Here is a 20,610-nt window from a genome sequence, read left to right as displayed (position 1 = left end):
CACCAACAAACAAGAATCAAACCACAGTCCAAACCTTCACGTAGGCTCTGCAAAGAGTGACACATACTCACAATATGTTTTTTTATAATGAATGTTAAGTGTGTTATCGCATGGAAAAAATGCATCTTTGGTGATATATCTGAATTTATATCTTCTTGCAAACAATGCACCTATCTCGAGGCCACAAACTGGCTTTTCATATAAACCTTAGGTTCAACTCAAGTTACTTCCTGCCCCTGAGAATTTTGTTGAATCACTGCCTGTATAAGGATGAATGTCACTAGTTCAGTTGCGTGAACAGGTAGGCGACTATTGCAGCGCTCATCCTGTAGGTAGCAGTGCAGTGACTTGAGGTCTTGCCCAGGAGCTGAAAGACATGGGCTATGACACTCTCCTTTGACTGAACTCATTCAGACCCACAGCCTTCAGGGCAAGAAGAGAAACTGGGACTTACATGATGGACAAGGCATCTAGTCACTAAGCCATTACAGAGAAACAGATGCACATGATTATCACCATCCTCCCTTTCTCCTCCTGACACAGTACTGAATGAAAGCGTGGTTTCACAGCTCTATGCTGATCACAACGGTATCAATAGGTGCCAGTTTTGTTCACCAACAGATGAGAAAGCTTGGTGCCTATTTTGTAAATCCCACATGTTCTAGAAGGACACAGATTAGTCAAAATGGTAGTGGGTAGACAGAACTCAAGTAAATTTACTAGCAAAAGCTAAAACATTGTCAGACACCTATACTCTCCTTAAATTGTATGACAATCTTTCCTACCTCCCCCGATGAGAAGAAGCTATGCCTCTCTCTGTAAAAATCATCAGCAGGCTTGGTTATACAACAGTGCACAAGGGTTTGTCTCACAGAGTATGAACATCAGCTGGATAACAGATGGCTGGTTGCTTCCACTGGGTAACACACAATATCAAAATTAAGCTCCTACTCTGAAATGCTCCACATTGGAGGCTCGGTCCATTGCCTACAACAGCAAACTCTGACAGCCAGCCTTGTCATGGGATCATAGGATATCCTGAGTTGGAGGGGACCCATGGAGATCATCAAGTCCAGCTCTTGGCTCCACAGCTGACCACCTGAAAATCAGACCACAAGACTGAGAGCATTGTCCAAATGCTTCTTGAACTCCAGCAGCTCAGTGACATGACCACTGCCCTGAGGAGCCTGTTCCAATGCTTGACCATCTTGGTGAATAACTTTTTCCTGATATACAACCTGAACCTGCCCACTGCAACTTCATGCCATTCCCTTGGGTTCTATCACTGATCACCAGAGAAAGAAGATCAGTGCCTGCCCCTCTGCTCCCCCTCGTGAGGAAGCCATAGGCTGTGATGAGGTTTCCCCTCAGTGTCCTCTTCTCTAGACTGAGAGGCTTTCTGTTATGAATGTCTCATATAATAAATCTCTTTTTAGTGTTAAATGGCCTCATGTTTCTTGTATTCAAATCCACAGCAAAACCTTTAGATGTAAAATTTTGATGAATTAGAAACAATGAGAGAGCTGGAGAGCCAAGAGAAGGCAACATCTATTACATCCAGCAATAAGAGTATCACCCTGACAGAGCTTCTTGCTCACCCACATCAAACCAGTAATTAGGCCCTGTGTGGGCAGGTCCGCACCCGCGGTGGTGGGACAGAGTCCAGGTGAAAAGAGCCGGGAACAGCCAGGGCTTGGCAGGAGCCATCTGAACACAGCATACAAAGCAGCAACACAGTGTGCAAGCCAGAGTGGTAAGTGGCTGAGAAACTGGTAGGATTTGGGGCAACTTACTAACAGCTGCCTAGGGCTCACGCTTACAGAAAGACTGAATGGCTTGAGCAGCAGTCCTCAGAGCGATCCTGAGGTGATCCTGGAGGTAGCTACAAGGCTGAAAACTTTTCAGTTCTAGGAAATCTCAACGGGACATGATCATTTCTGGGCAGCTAAGAAACCTGGATAGGGTCAGTAGGGCTAAGGTAATGTAACAGAGAATGTATCTCTGTGGTTTTAAAGAGAGCTCAGATGATGATATTTGTACATGGAATGGGGACTTCTTTTTTCTTTTTAAAGGAAAAATACATGAGAATACAAATAACAGCTGAAAATAAATAGTAAGTATTATTAGCATTATTCTAAATTTAAAGGGAGAAGGGAAGTGAGGAAGAATTACAGAACTGTTATATGGAAGAATGAGGCAAATAAGACATGTTTTAGCAGACCACCATGTATGGAGTAAGTTGTTAACAGCAAAAGTTATCCTGGACTTTGGAAATGGCAAAAGACCAATGGCGTTGGTCTTAAAGCTGAGTGATATAACAGTAACCTGCTTATAAAGAACAGTGAAGTCCTGGAAAGACATGCAAGTGGCTGGCAGTCAGCTGGAGGCTCCCTAGTTAGCATAGATTTGGCACACTCATCTCCCCAAACTGAATCATAGCTTTGTCTCTGCATGTTTTACTGTTTGAACACCAGTTTAAGGACGAGGTGAGAACGCTTATTTAGGTAGTCAAAGCAGATGCTGTATTGTGAGAGTATTTTAATAGCTTTTCTTTATTATTATCTTGCCATTTCTTAGGATTGTACACTATTTCTAAGTGACTGACAAAAGCGCCCTGAAAGCCCAAATCTTACTGCAGTTGCTAGTGATGAACAAATCTGTGTACAACTTTGTGTATATACTTCCCTTTTAATGAAGTGCTTTCCACGTTTAACGACTTAAGAAAATAACAGGTATCAGCATTCTGTGTCATTGTTGGAGGTTGATGCCCTAGTTCACTGTCTCAGATTCATTTTAAGAGGTCAGTGGATACTCACACAACTCTACTACCCAGACCAGACGATGTATATGAACGCTGCCTCACCTCAGTTGCTGCTGTGATGTCCAGTGGAGGAATGAGAGGGTTCTTGGACATCTGTTCTCTACTATGATGTTAAATGTGTGGGTTTCAGAGCTATTCATTTAGGATCAGTTTCCTCACAGAGAACTTAGCTGAACCTAAAAGCTGGTGAGCCAGCTAGAAAGGAGGCTGGCTAATTGCCCAGATGCTCTTTTACTTATTGCTACTTGTTTGTACTGAAGCAGAGCCAAAGTACCTTCATCTGGAACCCAACTAGGGGCAATTAACAACCACATCTGAGGGATGGGGAGGAGACGGAGAAGAAATTAAGTCTTCTACCAATTACGCCAATTATGCTGCTCACCTCAGTAAGTTCACTGCACCACCAGCACTTTGCCCAGTGCTGTGCACACAGGCTTTCAGCATGTGAGAGGCTCAAGAAACACTCTGCTGTGTGTGAGCTGCTGAACAGTGACTGTACCTGGAAAAGGTGGCATTCCTTGTACACTTGTAAAGGATGGGCTGGACCATCTCTACAAAATATATATTAAAATACAATAAGATAGAAAAGATAGAGTATTTTCAGGTATTTACATACAGTTAAATACATACATGATAGCTCTTATCAGGTCTACAGATACTGTTGCAACATTTTTATCCTCTACTTCTTTTATCCTTTTGTGTAACACTACAATGTTCAGGCGTGCAATTAGCAAGTGCTATCTATATGCCTCAAATCCATGCAGAAATTTAACATGAATCTCCTATAGTCAAGGCTTGCAAGCTAAATTCTGGATGTTGCTTTTGCATTACTGGCTGATTGGTACACAAAACTACCAAAATGTATGAAAGGCTAGAATAAAACACTGGAAAGACAGAAATTTAAAAAATATTCCCTGTTTAAAGATAATGACAGAGTATAGGATGTACAACTGCCATGGTAAGGCAGGAAAGCTGGAAAAATAGAAACACAAATGGTGGACACTGAAATGAGTTGAAAGAAGATATAGATACGGAAGGGGAAAAAGTAGACAAATTGGAAAGACAGCGTGTTACTGAAAGGAGAGAAGATGCCGTGGTTAGCTTTGTCTCCAGATGAGAATGAGCCAGCACTGCACATTGTCACTGCAGAGCTGTTCCTGCTCTGCCTCTGCTTGCCTTGAAAGCAGTGACATTAGCAAAGGCTGCTCCCCACCTCAGCACAGACTTTAACTTTCTGCTTGGCCGTAGGATGAAGAAGTGTAATGCATTCTCTAGAGCTGTGCCACTTCTCACTGTCACATTAAAATCTGATAAAACTCTGTCTTAAAAGCAGCTGTGCTTTTTGACTCTAGCTTTTTTTTTTTTTTTTTTTTTTCCTCACTCCAGCTGGATGCTATTTCAGGACAGCACAGTAGCACACTAGACTTCATTATTACCTTGGGTAGTTCCTGTTCCACCACTGCTGCTTTTTCAGAACTGTGTTCACGTCCAGTGGTAATACCAGTGTTAAATGTTCACATGCAACATAACGCCGAGAGCTAATTCTCTTAAAACCCTAATTAGTAATGATTCATCAGGAGCATTCAGTGACTCTAGTGTCAAAAGCCACAGCTAAAAAACACGATCACATTTTGATCATGATGTTACGAGATCATGCACAGGAGCAAGAACTGTAGCTGCAAATCCAGGAACTGACTTCTGGTTATTCGCCATTATATTCTGTGTCGCAATAGTTATTCAAATTTTAATCTAGTTAATCCGCACATTCAACTTTTAATCTACTTAACTGTTCTAATAACACACGTATATCATTTCAATTTCTTAACTAAAATATCAAGTAGCAGAGCATCACATTGGAATTCAAGTATCATGAGACCACTAATACTGATCTCATAAGAGTGTCATATTAGGTTGTCATATCATATAATGGAATTCAATTACACAACTTAATCTTCTAACAGTTTTTTACGCATTTTCTTTCCTAACTGGGTATTCAGTGGAAAATCCCATTATTCTGCCTCAGGCTGATATTGGACTGAAACTCTAGCAATCTGAGATCTGAAACTCCTCAGGTCATTCTTATTCTTCTTATAATTATTATTTTACCTGTTAGGATATCTGATTTCTTCAAATCACATAGGTGTGTGCTATGGTAGCTATCTGGCATCTATGAGCTACTAAAATCCAATGATTTAAAAATATATAGCACTCACAGCTGTTCTACAGGCCTCGAGTTACTGTCTGAACAGAGTATCAGCATCAACACTTTTCTTTTGCTGTGAAGAACATCAGCTGGTTTTGGTAATAAGAGAAAAAGAAAAGCGTAAACATTTCAGTTCAGCTGCATCATTGTATTTTGCCCAATTTTTTCTAGTAATGAAGCAAAATCATGGCATCTTTTTACGTCCTCCATAAATATTCTTTCCTAATTCACGTCTTCATTCTACTGCCCATAAATGCGTATGTTGGCATTGCTGCTTTCCTACAAAATTTGTGTGATTTGTAACTTCTAATTCCCAGCTACCCACATTCCCCTTTTTTGTTGTCTCGTATTCTTTCACTTTACCGTGTTCACCTATTGACGGTTAACCTCCATCTTTTCTATTTTTTTAAGCACGTAACTACCAGATCTGCACCAAAGAAATCAGAAACCTTTTTGTGCCCTGTAACTGCTAAGCACTGAAGGATATAATAAGTGTGATAAGAGAATGGTGAGTAAAATTCTCAGTAATTACGTAAACAACATATTTTGTTTTAAATTAAAAACAATTTTCTACAGTAAGATTATTAAGTTAAAATTGCTGATAATTAAAAAACCTGACAATTGGACTTGTCTCCCTTGAATGGACTGTGTGTCTGTGTATGTGCACACGTCCTGGGAGGTGTGTGGGTACATGTGTGGGACAGTCATTATTCAGCCTTTTTCATATCTCACAAGCCATGCACTAGTGGCTCATGAATCACAGGTTGAGCAACAGCATCCAGAAGGTGACACCATTGTGAAGGATAGCTACTCAGCCAGCATGCGTTTTATAGATTACAATCTCAATCTGTGAACATTCTTTTTTTTTTTTTTCCTCTGAGCTGAACAGCTGTTTGGAAATGGCTATTGCTGCTTTTGGCAGTGCATATCCCATTTCTTTCTGAGTAAAACACCTGAGTTGAGCATTTGAGGACCTTTCTGCCAGCAGTGCTGGGCCAAGTATACATGCACAAACAAGTCATTCCTGTTCATCTCGTTCAGCTCTAAGGCTCTTAAGTGCCTGGTGAGGAAATTTTCCCCCATTAAATTGTATACTGCCTCAACTCTTTTAGAGGTAATATCTTAATATTCTTCCAATTCCTTTGCTGTTAGGTGAAGATAAACCAATATAGAAAACCTAACTGCTAAAAAGTTGCCACCTATTCAGACTACACAACTAACAGAACGAATCAGCTTTCCACACACAGACACTAAAAAAGTTCTCTGTACCTTCCATTACTCACCTAGCTATCTGTTTGTTTCCACTCTCTGCTTTCACAGGTAGAATCTCTGAAGAGAAATTGATCACTCTTGTTTGGCAACAACCTCCCACATTATTTAAAATCTTTATTCATTACTCAACCATTTTCTTCCTAAGCTTATTAATTTTCAAGCTGCCTTTCAGATTTCAGGTCTGAAAAAAAAAATACAGCTCAAAATTTGTGCTTTATAAGAAAAGCAGAATGTGGAAAATCTGAGTTGGGTGCCATATAGAACACCTGGAAGAGGAAACAGTGAGGAGACAAATGTGGGGAGGAGAATGGTGAAATATGTGGAGCGCCTGCCATAGGAAAGCCAAGGAAGGAAAGTGTAGAGGAAAGAAATCTGAATAAAGAAGGAACACGAAAGTGCAGAAATGCAAGGGACCTGGGGTAAAAGTAGAAAAACAATCCAAAGAAGCTGCCAGGTACTCAGACCCATCAAGTTACATGGATCAGTGTTTGTTTGGCCACATCTCCCACCTATCTGCTCTTTGCTGGTAGTCACTACTGAGGTCACTCCCTCAGCAACCTACATCCACCAGTGGATGTACAAGAAATGCAAAAAACAGAAAACTGAATGAGTAGGAAAGTTCAGCTGCCTCATCTTGCTGGCGGTGCTCCTCCTAATGCAGCCTAGGATTCCCATAGACCTCAAAGCACGTTGCTAGCGCACAGTCAAGTTGGTGTCCATCCAGACAGCCAGATCTTCTGCAAAGCTGCTTTCCAGCTGACTGTCCCCCATGGGTATTGGGTTACTCCTCTTCAGCTGCAGGTCTTTGTGTTACAAATAATTATTTGTCTTTGCAGGACAAATAACTAAATAAAATGCCTAACCTGTATATTCAATTTGCTTTAGGTGGTTGGAACATGGATTATTGCATTTTATCTCCTTGGCACAGCAGCAGGTGAGATACATTTTCCATAAACATTCTCACTAGAAGATGATTTTTGACAAAATAATATACAGGAGATAATGACCAAAGTCTTTGTTTAAAATTAAGTTGTGGTATGATTTGTGTGTCATTGTATGGCAATGTCTATTACTGTGTACGGAACAGATGCTAAAGGCTCCACCTCATTTCAATTTATTAAGAATAAAGTACACAAAACTTTGTGCCCAAATTTCACAGAGTAGAATTGCACAGTCACATGCCCTCATTCTATCAAGACAGTGCACAAGTTGCCTCTACATATTACGGCTGTTAACAAGGAATGGGTCAGCAACAAGGTGCTTAGCACAACAGACGGTGCTAAAAGAGAAAAGCTGAGCTTAAGGGAGCAAGAGACCTGTTCAATCAAGAAAATGCTAACACACTGAAAGAAACAATCATCTCATTCATTATACAAGGCTGCTGCATAGATATCTGTTCCTACAATGAAGCACAATGCTTCTGGGCAGGAAGAATGCAGGAGCTATTCTAACACACAGTTCTTAAAATATTGTTTTTTTAAATTTTTTTATTTAATCCTTTACAAGACAAGAAAATCTGTTGCGACTTGATGACCTTTAAAGCTCCTTTCCAACTCTAAGGATTCTATGATTCTATGAAAACGGTGTCTAAACAGTATCTGGATCCTAGGTTGGATTATCTTCAAATTATTTAACTCCCCTTCTGTTGCCCACCTCAGGCTACATCCACAAAGGAAACAACAAAAAAATCTCAGTTTCAGAATTAATCATAAAGTGAAATCCTAAGTTTCCCACTCTTCAGACTGTTACGGACTCAAAAACACAGACCGCAGAGTCACCATCCCTGGAGGTGTTCAACCAATGAGTAGATGTGGCACTGAGGGATGTGGTTAGTGGGCATGATGGGGATGGGTCCATGGTTGGACATGATGATCTTAGAGGTCTTTTCCAACCAGAAAGATTCTATCATTCTACATTATCTGTCTGTAAGTGACCAACATACAAACCAGATCTTTCTTCTACTCTAGGTAACGAAATTTGCTACCCCAGGCTTGGCTGTTTCTCAGATGACCCACCCTGGTCGGGGATACCAGGGAGACTTCTGACAGGTTTGCCTGAATCTCCTGAACAAATGAACATCAGCTTCTCTCTCTACACGAGGGAAACAGGAAATAACTCCCAGGTGACATTTATTTTTTAACATCAAGAAATGTCTAAAGCTACAAATGTTTATTAACTTGTTAAAAGGTCTACAGAACTCAACATAGGAAAATGAGTCAAAATGAGAAGATAGTCTAAAGGTATAGTAATGAATGAACACTGAGGTTCTTGGGGATAAAGCATGATAAGAAATGTGGTGAAGGAACTCTGAGGTTCAACAACTTTCCTGGAATTTTCTTGCGTAAGGACATGGCAATTTTCGTACAGTGTCCAAGGCCACATTCTTCCTTGAGGTCTGAGTGATTGTACACCCTTACCTACCTCTCTCTATGCTGAAGTTAAGACAGAACCACTCAAATTGCCTATGCCCTGAAAATCTGAACAAAGCGATGTGTAGGAATTGTAAGATGTGGGGCTAGGACCACATTAATTCATCAAATGCATGCAAAGCCACTGAATCCCTTGCAGGCTCCCAGAGCACACATCCCTTGTGCTGTGCAGGAATGTTTATGATTCCTCTGCCATGAACTACAAGGCCTGAACTGCCGCAGGCACCACAGCTCTCAGCAATCCTGGCTGTCATGCCAAGAGTCCAGCTCAGCTTCTTTAAAGGGGAGAAGTTAAACCTGTAGTAAATTTTTATGACTTGCAGAGTAGTGACGCGTGAGCACATGGCACGCACTCAGCAATGGTTACTCATGCATCTTGGCTGTTGATAAAATAAGTCAAAATACACCTTGTTCTACTTGCCAGCCACTGAACTTCAACATATCTCTGATCTAGGGCACAGCCCATCCACACCCAGACTCCCTGAGCTAACACCACGGACACTGTATTCATTTGGATACAATACAGACAGTCAGAGATCATTCAGAGTAAAAAAGAAGATGCATAATTAAGCAGCTGGCAGCAATGTGTGGTGGGCCAAGGTCAAATTCACCACTACTGCATGCAGTTCTTGAATGATATTCTTTCGGCTTTCCTCAACTGACAGAAAAAAAGAAAAGAGGAAAAAAAAAGAAACAGAAATAACACTACACAGAGAAACAAGCTGTTTCCTAAGTGCAGAGCAGCACATGAAAGCCAAAACTCAGGTCATTAAAGGGCAAGCTGAACCAGGAGGCATGGAGCTTTCCAGAACTCAATCAACTCAGGCCAACAGGCACCATGAGATACTACAGCACTTTGGGCTGTTTCGTATGCCAGATGCGGGGGTTCTTGCTGCACTAAGGAAAACAAATTAGAGTAACAGAAACCACATGGGCACAGCTTCTTTGGAAATGTAGTGGTCTGAGAAAGGTGAGATAAGAGGTCCCTCGGACTCTGCACATTCAAAGCAGTCGTGAATCCTACTAAGCATGACTCAGATGGTATTTTAAAAGTATTTAAAAGCATACGTAGAAGAGCTTGATTTTTGTTTGCTTGTTTACACACAGGTGATCTCGGCAATAAACTCCTCAACCATCCAAAACTCACATTTTTCTTCACGTAGGAGAACGACCTTCATCATTCATGGATTTAGCAGCACAGGAAAAAAAGGCTGGGTGGTAGAAATGTGCTTGGTATGAGACAGCATCCTCTCTTTTCCATCAGTGGTTGTATCTACATTCTGTCATTATGACTTAGACACTAAGGTTAATCGCCTGTTTTGAAATTCATTAAATAGTAGTAAATACCAACAAAGAAATTACCAACTAAAGCCAAAATGTTCCCATTCTGGGTGGTGCTGCATTGCCAAGGCTTCTTGGTCATCTCTGGCACTGTGGTCCTCTAGAGAATTTTCATCCCCTAAACCCTACAAATGAGATCAAAGCAACAAACTGAAAGCTTCAGGTATATTCAGATGAAAGTTAAAAGAAGGAAGGGGAACAAAGGGTAAAGAAGTGGAAAGAAGGAAAATAAGCATATTTCATATTCCAAATATGAACTGTGGAAGCTACAGCAAACCAGAGCTGCTGCAGTCTGGCCAGCAGAGGGTACAGTGTCAGAGGGTACAGAGAGTACAGTCAGTCTTGGCTCTGGCAAAGAAGCAATGTCTTGTAATTTCTTCTTTCATAGCAATGGCAGAGAAAAGGATAAGAGAGAAAAAGACCACTGCGGAATGCTAAGTCACAGCTCTGCAGCACTATTTTTGTTCATAAATCTATGAAAACTTTTAATCGAGAATACTAGATTTCCAAATTTTTCAGTAGAAAGTAAACAGTAATTCTATCTGCCTCACTAGAAACCATTTCATGGTATGCCTAGAGGAGAGGATGGAGTCCAGGACTGAATGTCCTAGCACTCCAAGGTTCTGCTTTTCTAGTCATTCACCTTTAACTGCTTAGCGCAGATTAATTTTTGTTTCTGCTCCTTGTTCTTTCTAAAACTTTAAGCAAGCCTTAATCGTAGAAATCTACAACTGCAGACTTTATTACAAGATTCTTACAGTGGAAAAAAATCAACCATTTCTGCAAGATTGTGGCCACTGCAGAAGTGCCCAGTGCATTAGCAGTCTGCTTACTTGGAAACTTTCTAGTTTGCTCTGAACCATTCCAGTCTGACATCCCTTTCTCAGTGTTAAATACATTTGGTAAACAAGTTGACTTCCTATACTATTTAGTTAAGCTACTGATGACCCTCAAAGAACTGCTCATAGCACCTACTGTGTAGCTGTGTGTCTTTTCCAAGTTATTTTAAATATGTATATCAGTAGCTTATATGTATATCAGTAGGTTATAAGCTTACAGCTTATAACCAATTATTTTTGGTTATAATCTTTCAAAATTGAGACTTTGGGAATGAATGGTTTCTTATATTCTGTTTTATAAGAAGACTCGTTTCAGTTTCGCATAGGCTAATATATAATGTAATAATATATAATAATTCAGTTCAGTAAAGAATGAGAAATTGCGTGAATATATTACCATTTAATGTTTATTCTGATATAAGCTTAATCCTTGTTTGCTATTTTATGTTTCTTTAAATACTTTACTTTGTGTGCTCTCACATCAGCTGCTACTGGAAGTAGAAAACATGAACTGCATTGCTGTCGATTGGAAAGAAGGTGCAAAAGGCACCTATGTCTGTGCAGTGAACAACATCCGCGTGATCGGGGCTGAGGTTGCTTATTTCATAAGCACTTTACAGGTAAAAAAGTACAGCTTCACAAGCTACAATTCTTAAGTAGATGTAGTGGGGTGAAGATGCCTTTGCTTTGATTTCGAACTTTGCCTAGTATGGCCAGGCAGTACTTCAGGAAGAGCTGTACAATGCTCACAGCCGAGATCTAGCTAATTCTACCAATTATCGACTCCGGAAGGAGTTCTCTCGGCCACAGAAGTCTCCAATGCAGCTCAGTGCGGTTGAAAAGAGGCGCCAATTGACTACAGACCAGTAGGTGGCAATATTTCCCCATTTCCACACGATGATACAGGTAAGAGCATTCAGTGGAAACGAGGCAAGATGCGTTCAGTGCTTACAAGAGGTTATGCCAGAATAATATGCTTGGCTACACGTAAATTAGCATCTCAACAGCACTGAAACGAGCAGGAGCTAGAGGCACCACAGAGAACCACTTGCTTATGCCATATTTGCTGTCTACAGGCACAGTAAATGGTCCTGTTGCTTTCTGGTTGTGAACGTCATGTTCACTTTTACACACACAGCACAGAACTGCTCAATTGCAAAGTTTAAGAATACCAGCATGTCCCTCTGACTTCAAATTGACTTAGGACTGCTGAGATCAGACCCCTGCTTGGCTGCATTCTTGATGCTAGTCAGTAGGCATTCATCTCAGGTTGTAAGGGATACTTCCAGAGACCGCAAGGCAAAGTGTTAACTTCACCTGAGTATCTGAATTCACCCGAATACCTGAGTACCACAAAACACTTTTCCAGAGGCCACTGACAGACAGTCTACTATTTCTACCTGGGGAGCTCTAATATCTAGCCTCACACCTTTGTTTCTTAGTCTTCCTTCTTGGTGTAAAGTCCCAACACACTTGAAGATGGGTTCAATTGCTCACGGCATCTCTCCATCTGTCCCTTTTCATTTAAGATCTCCATTACTGCACCACTTGCAGTCTAGACCTCTCTTTCTTCCACTAAAAGACTGCATAAGTGAACCCTAGGTTTTTTTTTCCTCTTTTCCTAAATTTACAAACTTCTGGAGCTTGGCTTAGGAAAATTTAAGCTGCATTGTAAATATACGAATATATTGAAATGATTCTGTCATCTGATGATAGGCATGGATGGACTGATAGCAAAGATCTGCTTTTAGTTCAGTACATACATTACAAAACAAAACAGCGTAACAAACTCATGCAGTTAAGCAGCCAATACTTGTTGACTTTGAACGTACAATCCCAGCATATGCCTGTATGAAATGTGCTCCCTGCAGGCGGCATACATGCTGATTATCTTCCATTTCTATCTTCAAAGCACACATAATACACTGGAAGTGCAAGTATTGCACAGGTGGCACTTGGCAAAGGGAAGAATGCATGTCAATCCCCTAAGTTGGTCAGTAAAAATCCCACTGAGTGATATGATCACATTTTCTGGGCAGACACACGAGAGAACAGAGGTTTAATGGAAAAGAGCTCCATAACCAAGTCACTGAAGAGAAAGCAAGATCATACTGATGGAACTTAAAATTAGGGGTTAATTCAAAGAAGAAAGGTTTGTATTTTGTTACCAAGGGTGACTGAACATATAACTATAGACCAAGGCTGTGATAGCGAATTCATCATCACTAGCCATTTAAAATTCTAGACTGGACCTTTTTCTAATAAGTCTTGCGTAATTAAAGCAGTAATTATCTCAAGGAATTCCCACACGGTTGGCTAAGCAGGAAGTCAGCCTAGTGGTTCCCAAAGGCCCACAGTGTCGGACACCTCTTTACTTGCTATTAAAAGCCTGTGTTCTTGTCTCCCCACCACCACCTTATGTTCAGAAACTCTTCAGATACTCCCCTCGTGAGATCCATTTAATTGGGCACAGCCTGGGTGCACACACAGCGGGAGAGGCGGGCAGAAGGGTCCAAGGTATCCGGCGGATCACAGGTAGGCTGCTCCTTGGGATGCACATCTAATGGGGAACACTTCTGACAGAGAGAAGCTGGTAGCACGCTGGTCTACAGACCAGAATGAAATCACTGGTAGCACTGCAGGCACCATATGTGAGTAAGCAGACTTCACGCTTCTCAAAAACAAGGGTAATTATTATTCTTTCTTAGTGAGGCTTAAAGCTCTTTAGGAGAAGGGCTCTTTGTTGGTATGTTTGCAGCATTGCTGTCATCCACTGGGTTTCATCCAGCACCACACAAAGACAAGCACCACATCAAAAATCTTTAGTCTTCCTATTCAGTATGCTCGGCAGGCCAGTAATAAGACCACTGGTAATGGAATACTTCCTTCTGAGTAATATGATGCCATTATGTATTCTATTGGGAAATGTTTTTGCTTTTATTGGGATGAGTTTGCAGGAAGGTTCACAAACCTGTTACTGCACAGTTGGTTCAGTCTAGCTTACAATTCACATTATTATTACTCAACATGCCTTGTGTAAGGTTGAATGTCTGATGTTGTAAATAGTCAAAAAACATTTTAACATGCAATATCTCTCTTGCAATAAATGTGGGGTGTTTTTAGGCTTGGACCCTGCTGGGCCATATTTTGAAGGCACTCCTCCCGAGGTGAGACTGGATCCTACAGATGCCAACTTTGTTGACGTTATTCACAGTAATGCTGCTCACTTTCCTGCTACAGGTAAATGCTCACATGCAAGTATCTGCAGAGATAAGAACACCACAGAGGTATCTTGAGACACTGACACCATCATGTCTGCTTCTTAGGGTTTGGAATGTATAACACCACTGGTCACCTTGACTTTTACCCAAATGGAGGAACTATAATGCCTGGATGCAATGATTTACTTCTAGAAATGAAGCGAAGCGATTTTGAAGCTCTAATTGCAGGTGAGCACACGTTCCCAACACACTGAGTATTTTATTTTCATGAACTGTGAAAGCCTCTATTCTTCTGGGAGAAAACAAAATTGAACAAAATTGATTTTTTTTTTTTTGCCTGTTTACTCATAAGAAAAGGAAATAAGAAATAAAAGCTAGATCAGAATGGTGCTACCCAGGGAACCCTGCAGGGCAAGCATAGTCAGAGGTACCACACAAGCCGGGGTTTTGCTTCTGCAGTTTGAAATCAGACCTGCAGAGCATGTAAAAGTAGGGACTTGGGAGTACACAAATCCAGCACCCTGATGAATTTTCCAGGAGATGCTCCCCAGGCTGAGGGAGGTGCCATGGCTACACCTGCATCGTGACTCTGCCTTTGTCAGGCTTTCAAGTGATGGGCAGAGGAATTCTTTGTTCTACAAAGCTTTTTAAAACTGTAGTTAATGTAACTTGCTGTGACATCATATAAACACAAAGATTATATATATAGATAAATATATAAAATACATGTATAAATATATACGTACACATTACTAGCCCACACTGCTGTTCTATTCCATGCTTCATGGTGAGGCAAGTACAAGTCTTGTACGGGATAACAGGAAGTTATTTCATGGATGCTCATAAATTTTGTCCCAACAGACACTACAGTCTTTGGGAGCTGCCATCACTCACGCAGCCATGAGTTTTATTTTAAGAGTATCCTCTATCCTACCGGTTTCGTTGGATATCCCTGTGAGAAGTATGAAGACTTTACATCAGTAAGTATATCAGCCTAGGAACAGATGAAATGTAAAGAAAATGATCAAGATAGATTATTCATGGCACACTTGAATGTGAATAATTCTGCTCTTGCGTCACCTAGCTAACAGAAGACCTGAGCTCAAACACCAACTCAAGCAGTGCAGGCCAGTAGGAGGAGGCACAGCACACAGCAGCTCTATCCGCTCTTCCACTTTGGAGAATTAATCTTAAAGTATAGCTGATACCACCAGAACGGGGGGGGGGGGGGGAAACTATGCAATTCTCACCCTACATGCAAATAGCTTAGAGGCTAAATACATGGGTTGCTCTGAAAATAATGTCGACTATTTATTTCCATGGAAACTACAACAGATACAAAGAGCACAATCACACTGTTTGACTGAGAAAATTCTCAGCTAGAAAGCAATATTTTTCAACATAGTCAGCACCATTAGCTAGTTCACACAGATGAGCATATGAAGATGCTCTTTATTTTGTGGTGTGACAGCTGTGCAAGGCCATCTGGAACGTGGCTTGTCTTTCACCTCACTGCCACCACTGCTGAAACACACCACCCACTCCTCACTGTGCTCACATCCACTGTTTGGTCTCCAGAAGCGTTCAGCAAGTGTTGATTAATGTCAGTGGGTGCCATTTTTTCAGATTGAAGGATTTTAGTTCCACTCCTTTGCTTCATATGTGTTTCCATATCAGAAACCATTCTGTCAGACTGCCCCTCTGCTGCCATTCATCACACAGCAACAAAATGTAATGAAATATTCACGGGAAGGTTCAGCCTCTACTGCCATAACCCCAGCATCCACCTCTGGCATCATGGGCCAACATAGTACAATAGTAGGCATTACCTTCAGAGCAGCCTTCATACGTATGATCCTTTTATCCCCCATATAGCAGAGTAGATAGGTTCTCTTCTACTAGGAAAGGGAAATAAGGCTTATATTTTGTCCTATATTCTAGCTGAAAAATAAACTATCTGAAACATTCAGACCGTCATGCACACAGCTGTCATACCTACTTATTCCACGTTCCACTCGTGTGTAAGTGCAGACCATGTTATCTGGCTTTATCAGGTTATAACAACATACAGCAGTGCCCCAGCTTTGCAAGGTCAGAACAGAATCTTGACCCTTCATTTTATCACAGCCAGAATGAAAGATGTACTTACTCCTCGTTAACTGCTGCTCTTATTTTTCCTAGGGAGACTGTTTCCCATGTCCCAAACAGGGCTGTCCAATGATGGGGCACTACGCTGACAGGTTTCCATATAAACTGAAGAGAGTAAACCAAAAGTATTTTTTAAACACAGCAGCAGACCCACCTTTCACAAGTAAGTGCAGAACATTTGTTACAGTTGTTCATGCTGGAAAAGTGATTGCCTTGGCATGAATCATAGTCATGCTCTTTTGTCACTTCCATATACATCGGCTGAAACCTCTGACTGAAAAAAATGCTGTATTATCAAAATTCAAGTCTTTCATTTGCTCACATGAATGAATTCTGGTTAGGAAAATAAAACTTACCAGGATGCTAGCACTCTTAGATCTCTCCTATCAATGACAATCCAGTTTTATTCTGTTGGGTTTCTTTTGTTTGTTTTTAATGCAGCTTGGAGACAAAAAGTATTTATCAAACTGTCTGGTGTAAAAAAAATGAGGGGGGACATAAACCTGGTATTCCATGACATGGAGGGAAATACAAAAGAATATGAAATTGCCAGGTAGGTTAAAGTAATATTCTTCTATAACATTGAATGCTACTAACATTAATATCTAAGCAGTGCAAACCCTTATTCTTTGTTGCACAGTCTAGTTAGCATTAGGTATGAAAATAAGCTGTCATGTAGATAAGATCTCTAAGGGCAGAAGGATAGCTGTGACAAGAAGTAGAATTCACTTTCTTTTTCATAAGTTCTGTGATTTTACAGTAAAAAAGGAGCCTGACCTGACAGGAGAAGGGTTGTGTTTCTCTGAATGGCTCATAAAAAGAAGAAAGAGATGGCACCTTCTCTATTCATGTCATTCTGGCCGTGATCACTTGTTTGATAAGCATGTTAGCACAACAGCTCCCAGACTCACTTGCGCTGCATCACATGCTGACGTGTTCACCCCACGTGCCAATAAGACTTTCCACACTGCCAGTGGCAGACTGCAGACTACACAAACTCAAGCAAGGCAAAACTGTTCCTGAGCTCATCAAACATGCAAGGTGGAGATGTCCTTCCTCCCTAGGATGTACTAAAAGCTATCGCTTTCACCTTGATATAAATGGCATGTTTATGTGCCATTATTATTATATTTTAATTATTATGACCACTACGGCCATCCCTGGATCACCTCCTGGTGCTCTCCTGACACATGCCCATTGAAGCTTTTCAGTACTGCTTTTTGTCCTCTCCCTGCTCAGAGCATGCCACCACGGAGACCTTGTCCAGTGCCCTGTGCTGCTGGAAAGAACAGCAAATGTACAAATTTCTGTTGTAACAAAGGGGAAAAGCTTAATCGGGTGGTGAATGCAATTTAGTCCAGTAGCCCCTATACCATTACATCATTGCTGTCTGCATTCTATTTCTAGCGGAGTCCTCTCTGAAGACAAGGTTTATACAAAATACCTTGATGTTGAAATTGACCCCCAAAAAACTAAAAAAGTTGAATTTCTCTGGAATAAAACTATATTCACTCTGCTCTGGGCAAGAATGGGAGCAGAAGCAGTCAATATAATTCACGGAGAAGATGGACATTGGTAAGTATGTCCTTTTAACAGATCAGAAAGAATAGGAAAGGATCTCAGAACTCTGAGAAATAGGATTTAAAAATGGTCTTGATAAATTGGACACGTGGTTTGCAATCAACAGCACAAATTCCAGTATTTTCAAGGACAAGATACTACTCTTTGGACAGAAAGTGAAATGCTCAAAAGCAAAACAGTGAATAACTGTCTGGAAAGGAATCCAGCAGTGCACAATCTAAGGAGTATGCTGTGCCACAGCAATACCATTACAAACCAGCAAGTCTCATTCCCAGGTGCCTTACTACACAGTATAGAAGATCCAGAGAGTAATTATTCTAATTTAATTGGCTGGGCTGAGAATGTAACCAGTAGTAGGATCATGTATGATGCACACAAATTGAAGTTCAGATAAAGAGCAAGAGGAAGAGATTTAGAAAAGACAATCTGCATAGAGCAGCTGGAGGAAGCATACAACTCAAGAAAAAGAAGTTGGGAGAGAGGCATAAAGATAGATGGACAAGTTGTTTGTGAAGAAGCACAGTGTACTGTTTCACATGGCTATGGGTTTCGGTCAATAACTGATTGGTATATTTTACAACAGAAAAACTAAACGTTAGATGTTGGGAAAATCTTTCTTATCATTTGGCATTGGCATGGATTATTTAGATAAGCTCCCCCCAAAAAAGCTAGCAAAGCTGTGGCTGGGACAATCTAGGGAAACAGATGGCCTCAGTAAAAGAGACTTAACAAGGTGGTTTTCTGACTCCTTACCTAGAGCTCTACTTTTGTAAATCTAGAGATGAATTACATCTTTCTACCAAAACCCAAATTTTACAGCTTTTCCCCAAAAGAAGGAAATTCACCTTGTCACTGCTAATATGTGAATGCCAGTCAGCTTTTAGGAAGGCTTACGTGGGATTATGGAGCAAATTAACCTCAAGGTGAGAGCTGACGTCTTTTCTCTGCCTTTCCCTTGATCAAAGTTATTTTCCTTCCCAGGTCAACTTTCTGCGGCCGTGGAACAGTGACATATGGAGTTCCCCAGCTTCTCACACCTTGCTAGAGGTCACCAAGAGCAGCTGTTCTGTACACTGCAGCTGAGTAAACGACCAATGTACGTGGCAATGACGGTGTACAAGGCTATTAAAGCAAATTCTTAAACTGACTGTTGCTTCTTTAATTTTGACAAATGCATTTGGAAATTCTGATTATTTTCACGTCAAAGTCAAGTTTATTGCACTTCTAAGTATGGAAGCAACTGAAAATCATGTCCACTTATAACACCAACACAGTCTTACTCAAATAGTGTCCCAAGAAAAGTAGGTAAGGACTTCATTTTAAATGTATTTTGGAGGTTGGGAGAGGGAGTAGGAGGATACTCCCTCCATGCTGTGAACACCCTGGTACTGCAGTGCCTCCAGGAACGGGGACTGCTTCTCAAACTTTTGGCTAAGACAAAGTATGATATCCATTAATTTGAATTTAGGTTCATATGATACTGTCTCATGGTCAAATGTTTGAGAATAACAGATGAGCTAGTTCAGATTCATGCATATATTTATACATAAAAATAGAGAGAGGGAATACATAATTTCTTCCAGGAAGTTTCATATTTAGCGTATGTTTGACCAAGCTATTTTTTCCTTGAGAAGTACCCAGTCCTAAATGGACTCTGAGTAACAAGACTGAACAACTCCAGGCTTTGTAAACACTGAGACTGACTATTTCACATTGAAGCAAACATGGCAGTTCTGCAAAGCACAACATGCATGAGCCACCTGGGGCTTTAGGAGACCAAGGCAGTGGATATTTTTCCAAGTACAAAAACTCTAACAACTAGGAAGAAGACGAGTTAATCTTTTACTCCCTCCCATTTCCCCATGTTTGAGAAGTGATGCATCAGCTAGATAGACTTCCATGAAATGTCAATAGAAATACAGTATTTTGAACATTTGCAATGAGTATATTTGAATGAAAGCTTGAAAAAAAAAAAAAACTAAACACAACCTCGTAACACTCAGTATAGTATTCTTGCCTAAACACTAACCAAAGAAAATTGAAAGTACAGTTAAACACAAGCTCAGCCAAGACAGATCTGCAGCCACCAGTGCTGCAAGTTCCTCAGGACTTGCAGGTGGCAAAGGAAGCATGAACAATGCCAGGAAGCCCCACATCACGTTGCAGGAGAGAGCTGTGGCCTTCCTGCAGCATGTGACATCCATTCCTCTTGTGGATCTGCTTCAGGCTCTCTTCCTATTTTAGATACCGGCATCTTCCACACTGAAACAGAGCTGGGTCCTTATTTGCCGCCTGCTTTCTCAAAAGCCATCCTTCTTCCAGCAGCCCCTGAACTGGGTGGCCCCAAGTGCCAGAGCAGCTACTACAAAGAGCAGTGGCTGGGCCACAAGATATAGGTTTGTCTAATTTTTGAGTTTGTCACATATTTTTCCACTGTGTTGAATCAGAGAAGCTGACTACTTAGCCTACAACCTAACTCAAATCTTTTCCATTTGCTCTTACATTGAATTGGAAAGACTGTTCCCACCTCATTTTGAGCAAGTATTTAATTAATTAATTAATTTAATTTAATTTAATTAATTTAATTATTTAATTAAAAATAAATTGCTTCTTCAATCAAATATGGAACAGTGAGATCAAAATGAGTATCAAAAGGAATGTTTTGGAAAAAAAATAAAAACTTCACTACTATTTAAAGAAATACAACCATAGAATTGTTTGAGTTGGAGGTCCAGCTCCCCTGCAATGAACAGGA

General features: G+C 40.7%; 1 protein-coding gene across 1 annotated transcript; it reads left to right on the top strand.

Annotated features, from left to right (window-relative positions):
- On the top strand, window positions 1,928-18,961 carry LOC110399586 (pancreatic lipase-related protein 2-like). Its single transcript, XM_021398543.1, has 13 exons — window positions 1,928-1,978; window positions 7,182-7,230; window positions 8,264-8,418; window positions 9,833-9,958; window positions 11,391-11,525; window positions 13,332-13,440; window positions 14,029-14,145; window positions 14,232-14,354; window positions 14,988-15,106; window positions 16,308-16,437; window positions 16,716-16,827; window positions 17,682-17,849; window positions 18,837-18,961. Exons 1-13 carry the CDS (start codon window positions 1,928-1,930, stop codon window positions 18,898-18,900), a joined length of 1,458 nt encoding a protein of 485 aa, XP_021254218.1. The 3' UTR covers window positions 18,901-18,961.

Source organism: Numida meleagris, chromosome 5 (genome assembly GCF_002078875.1).
Source record: "Numida meleagris isolate 19003 breed g44 Domestic line chromosome 5, NumMel1.0, whole genome shotgun sequence".
Taxonomy (NCBI): domain Eukaryota; kingdom Metazoa; phylum Chordata; class Aves; order Galliformes; family Numididae; genus Numida; species Numida meleagris.
This window is presented reverse-complemented; position numbering and strand designations above follow the sequence as displayed.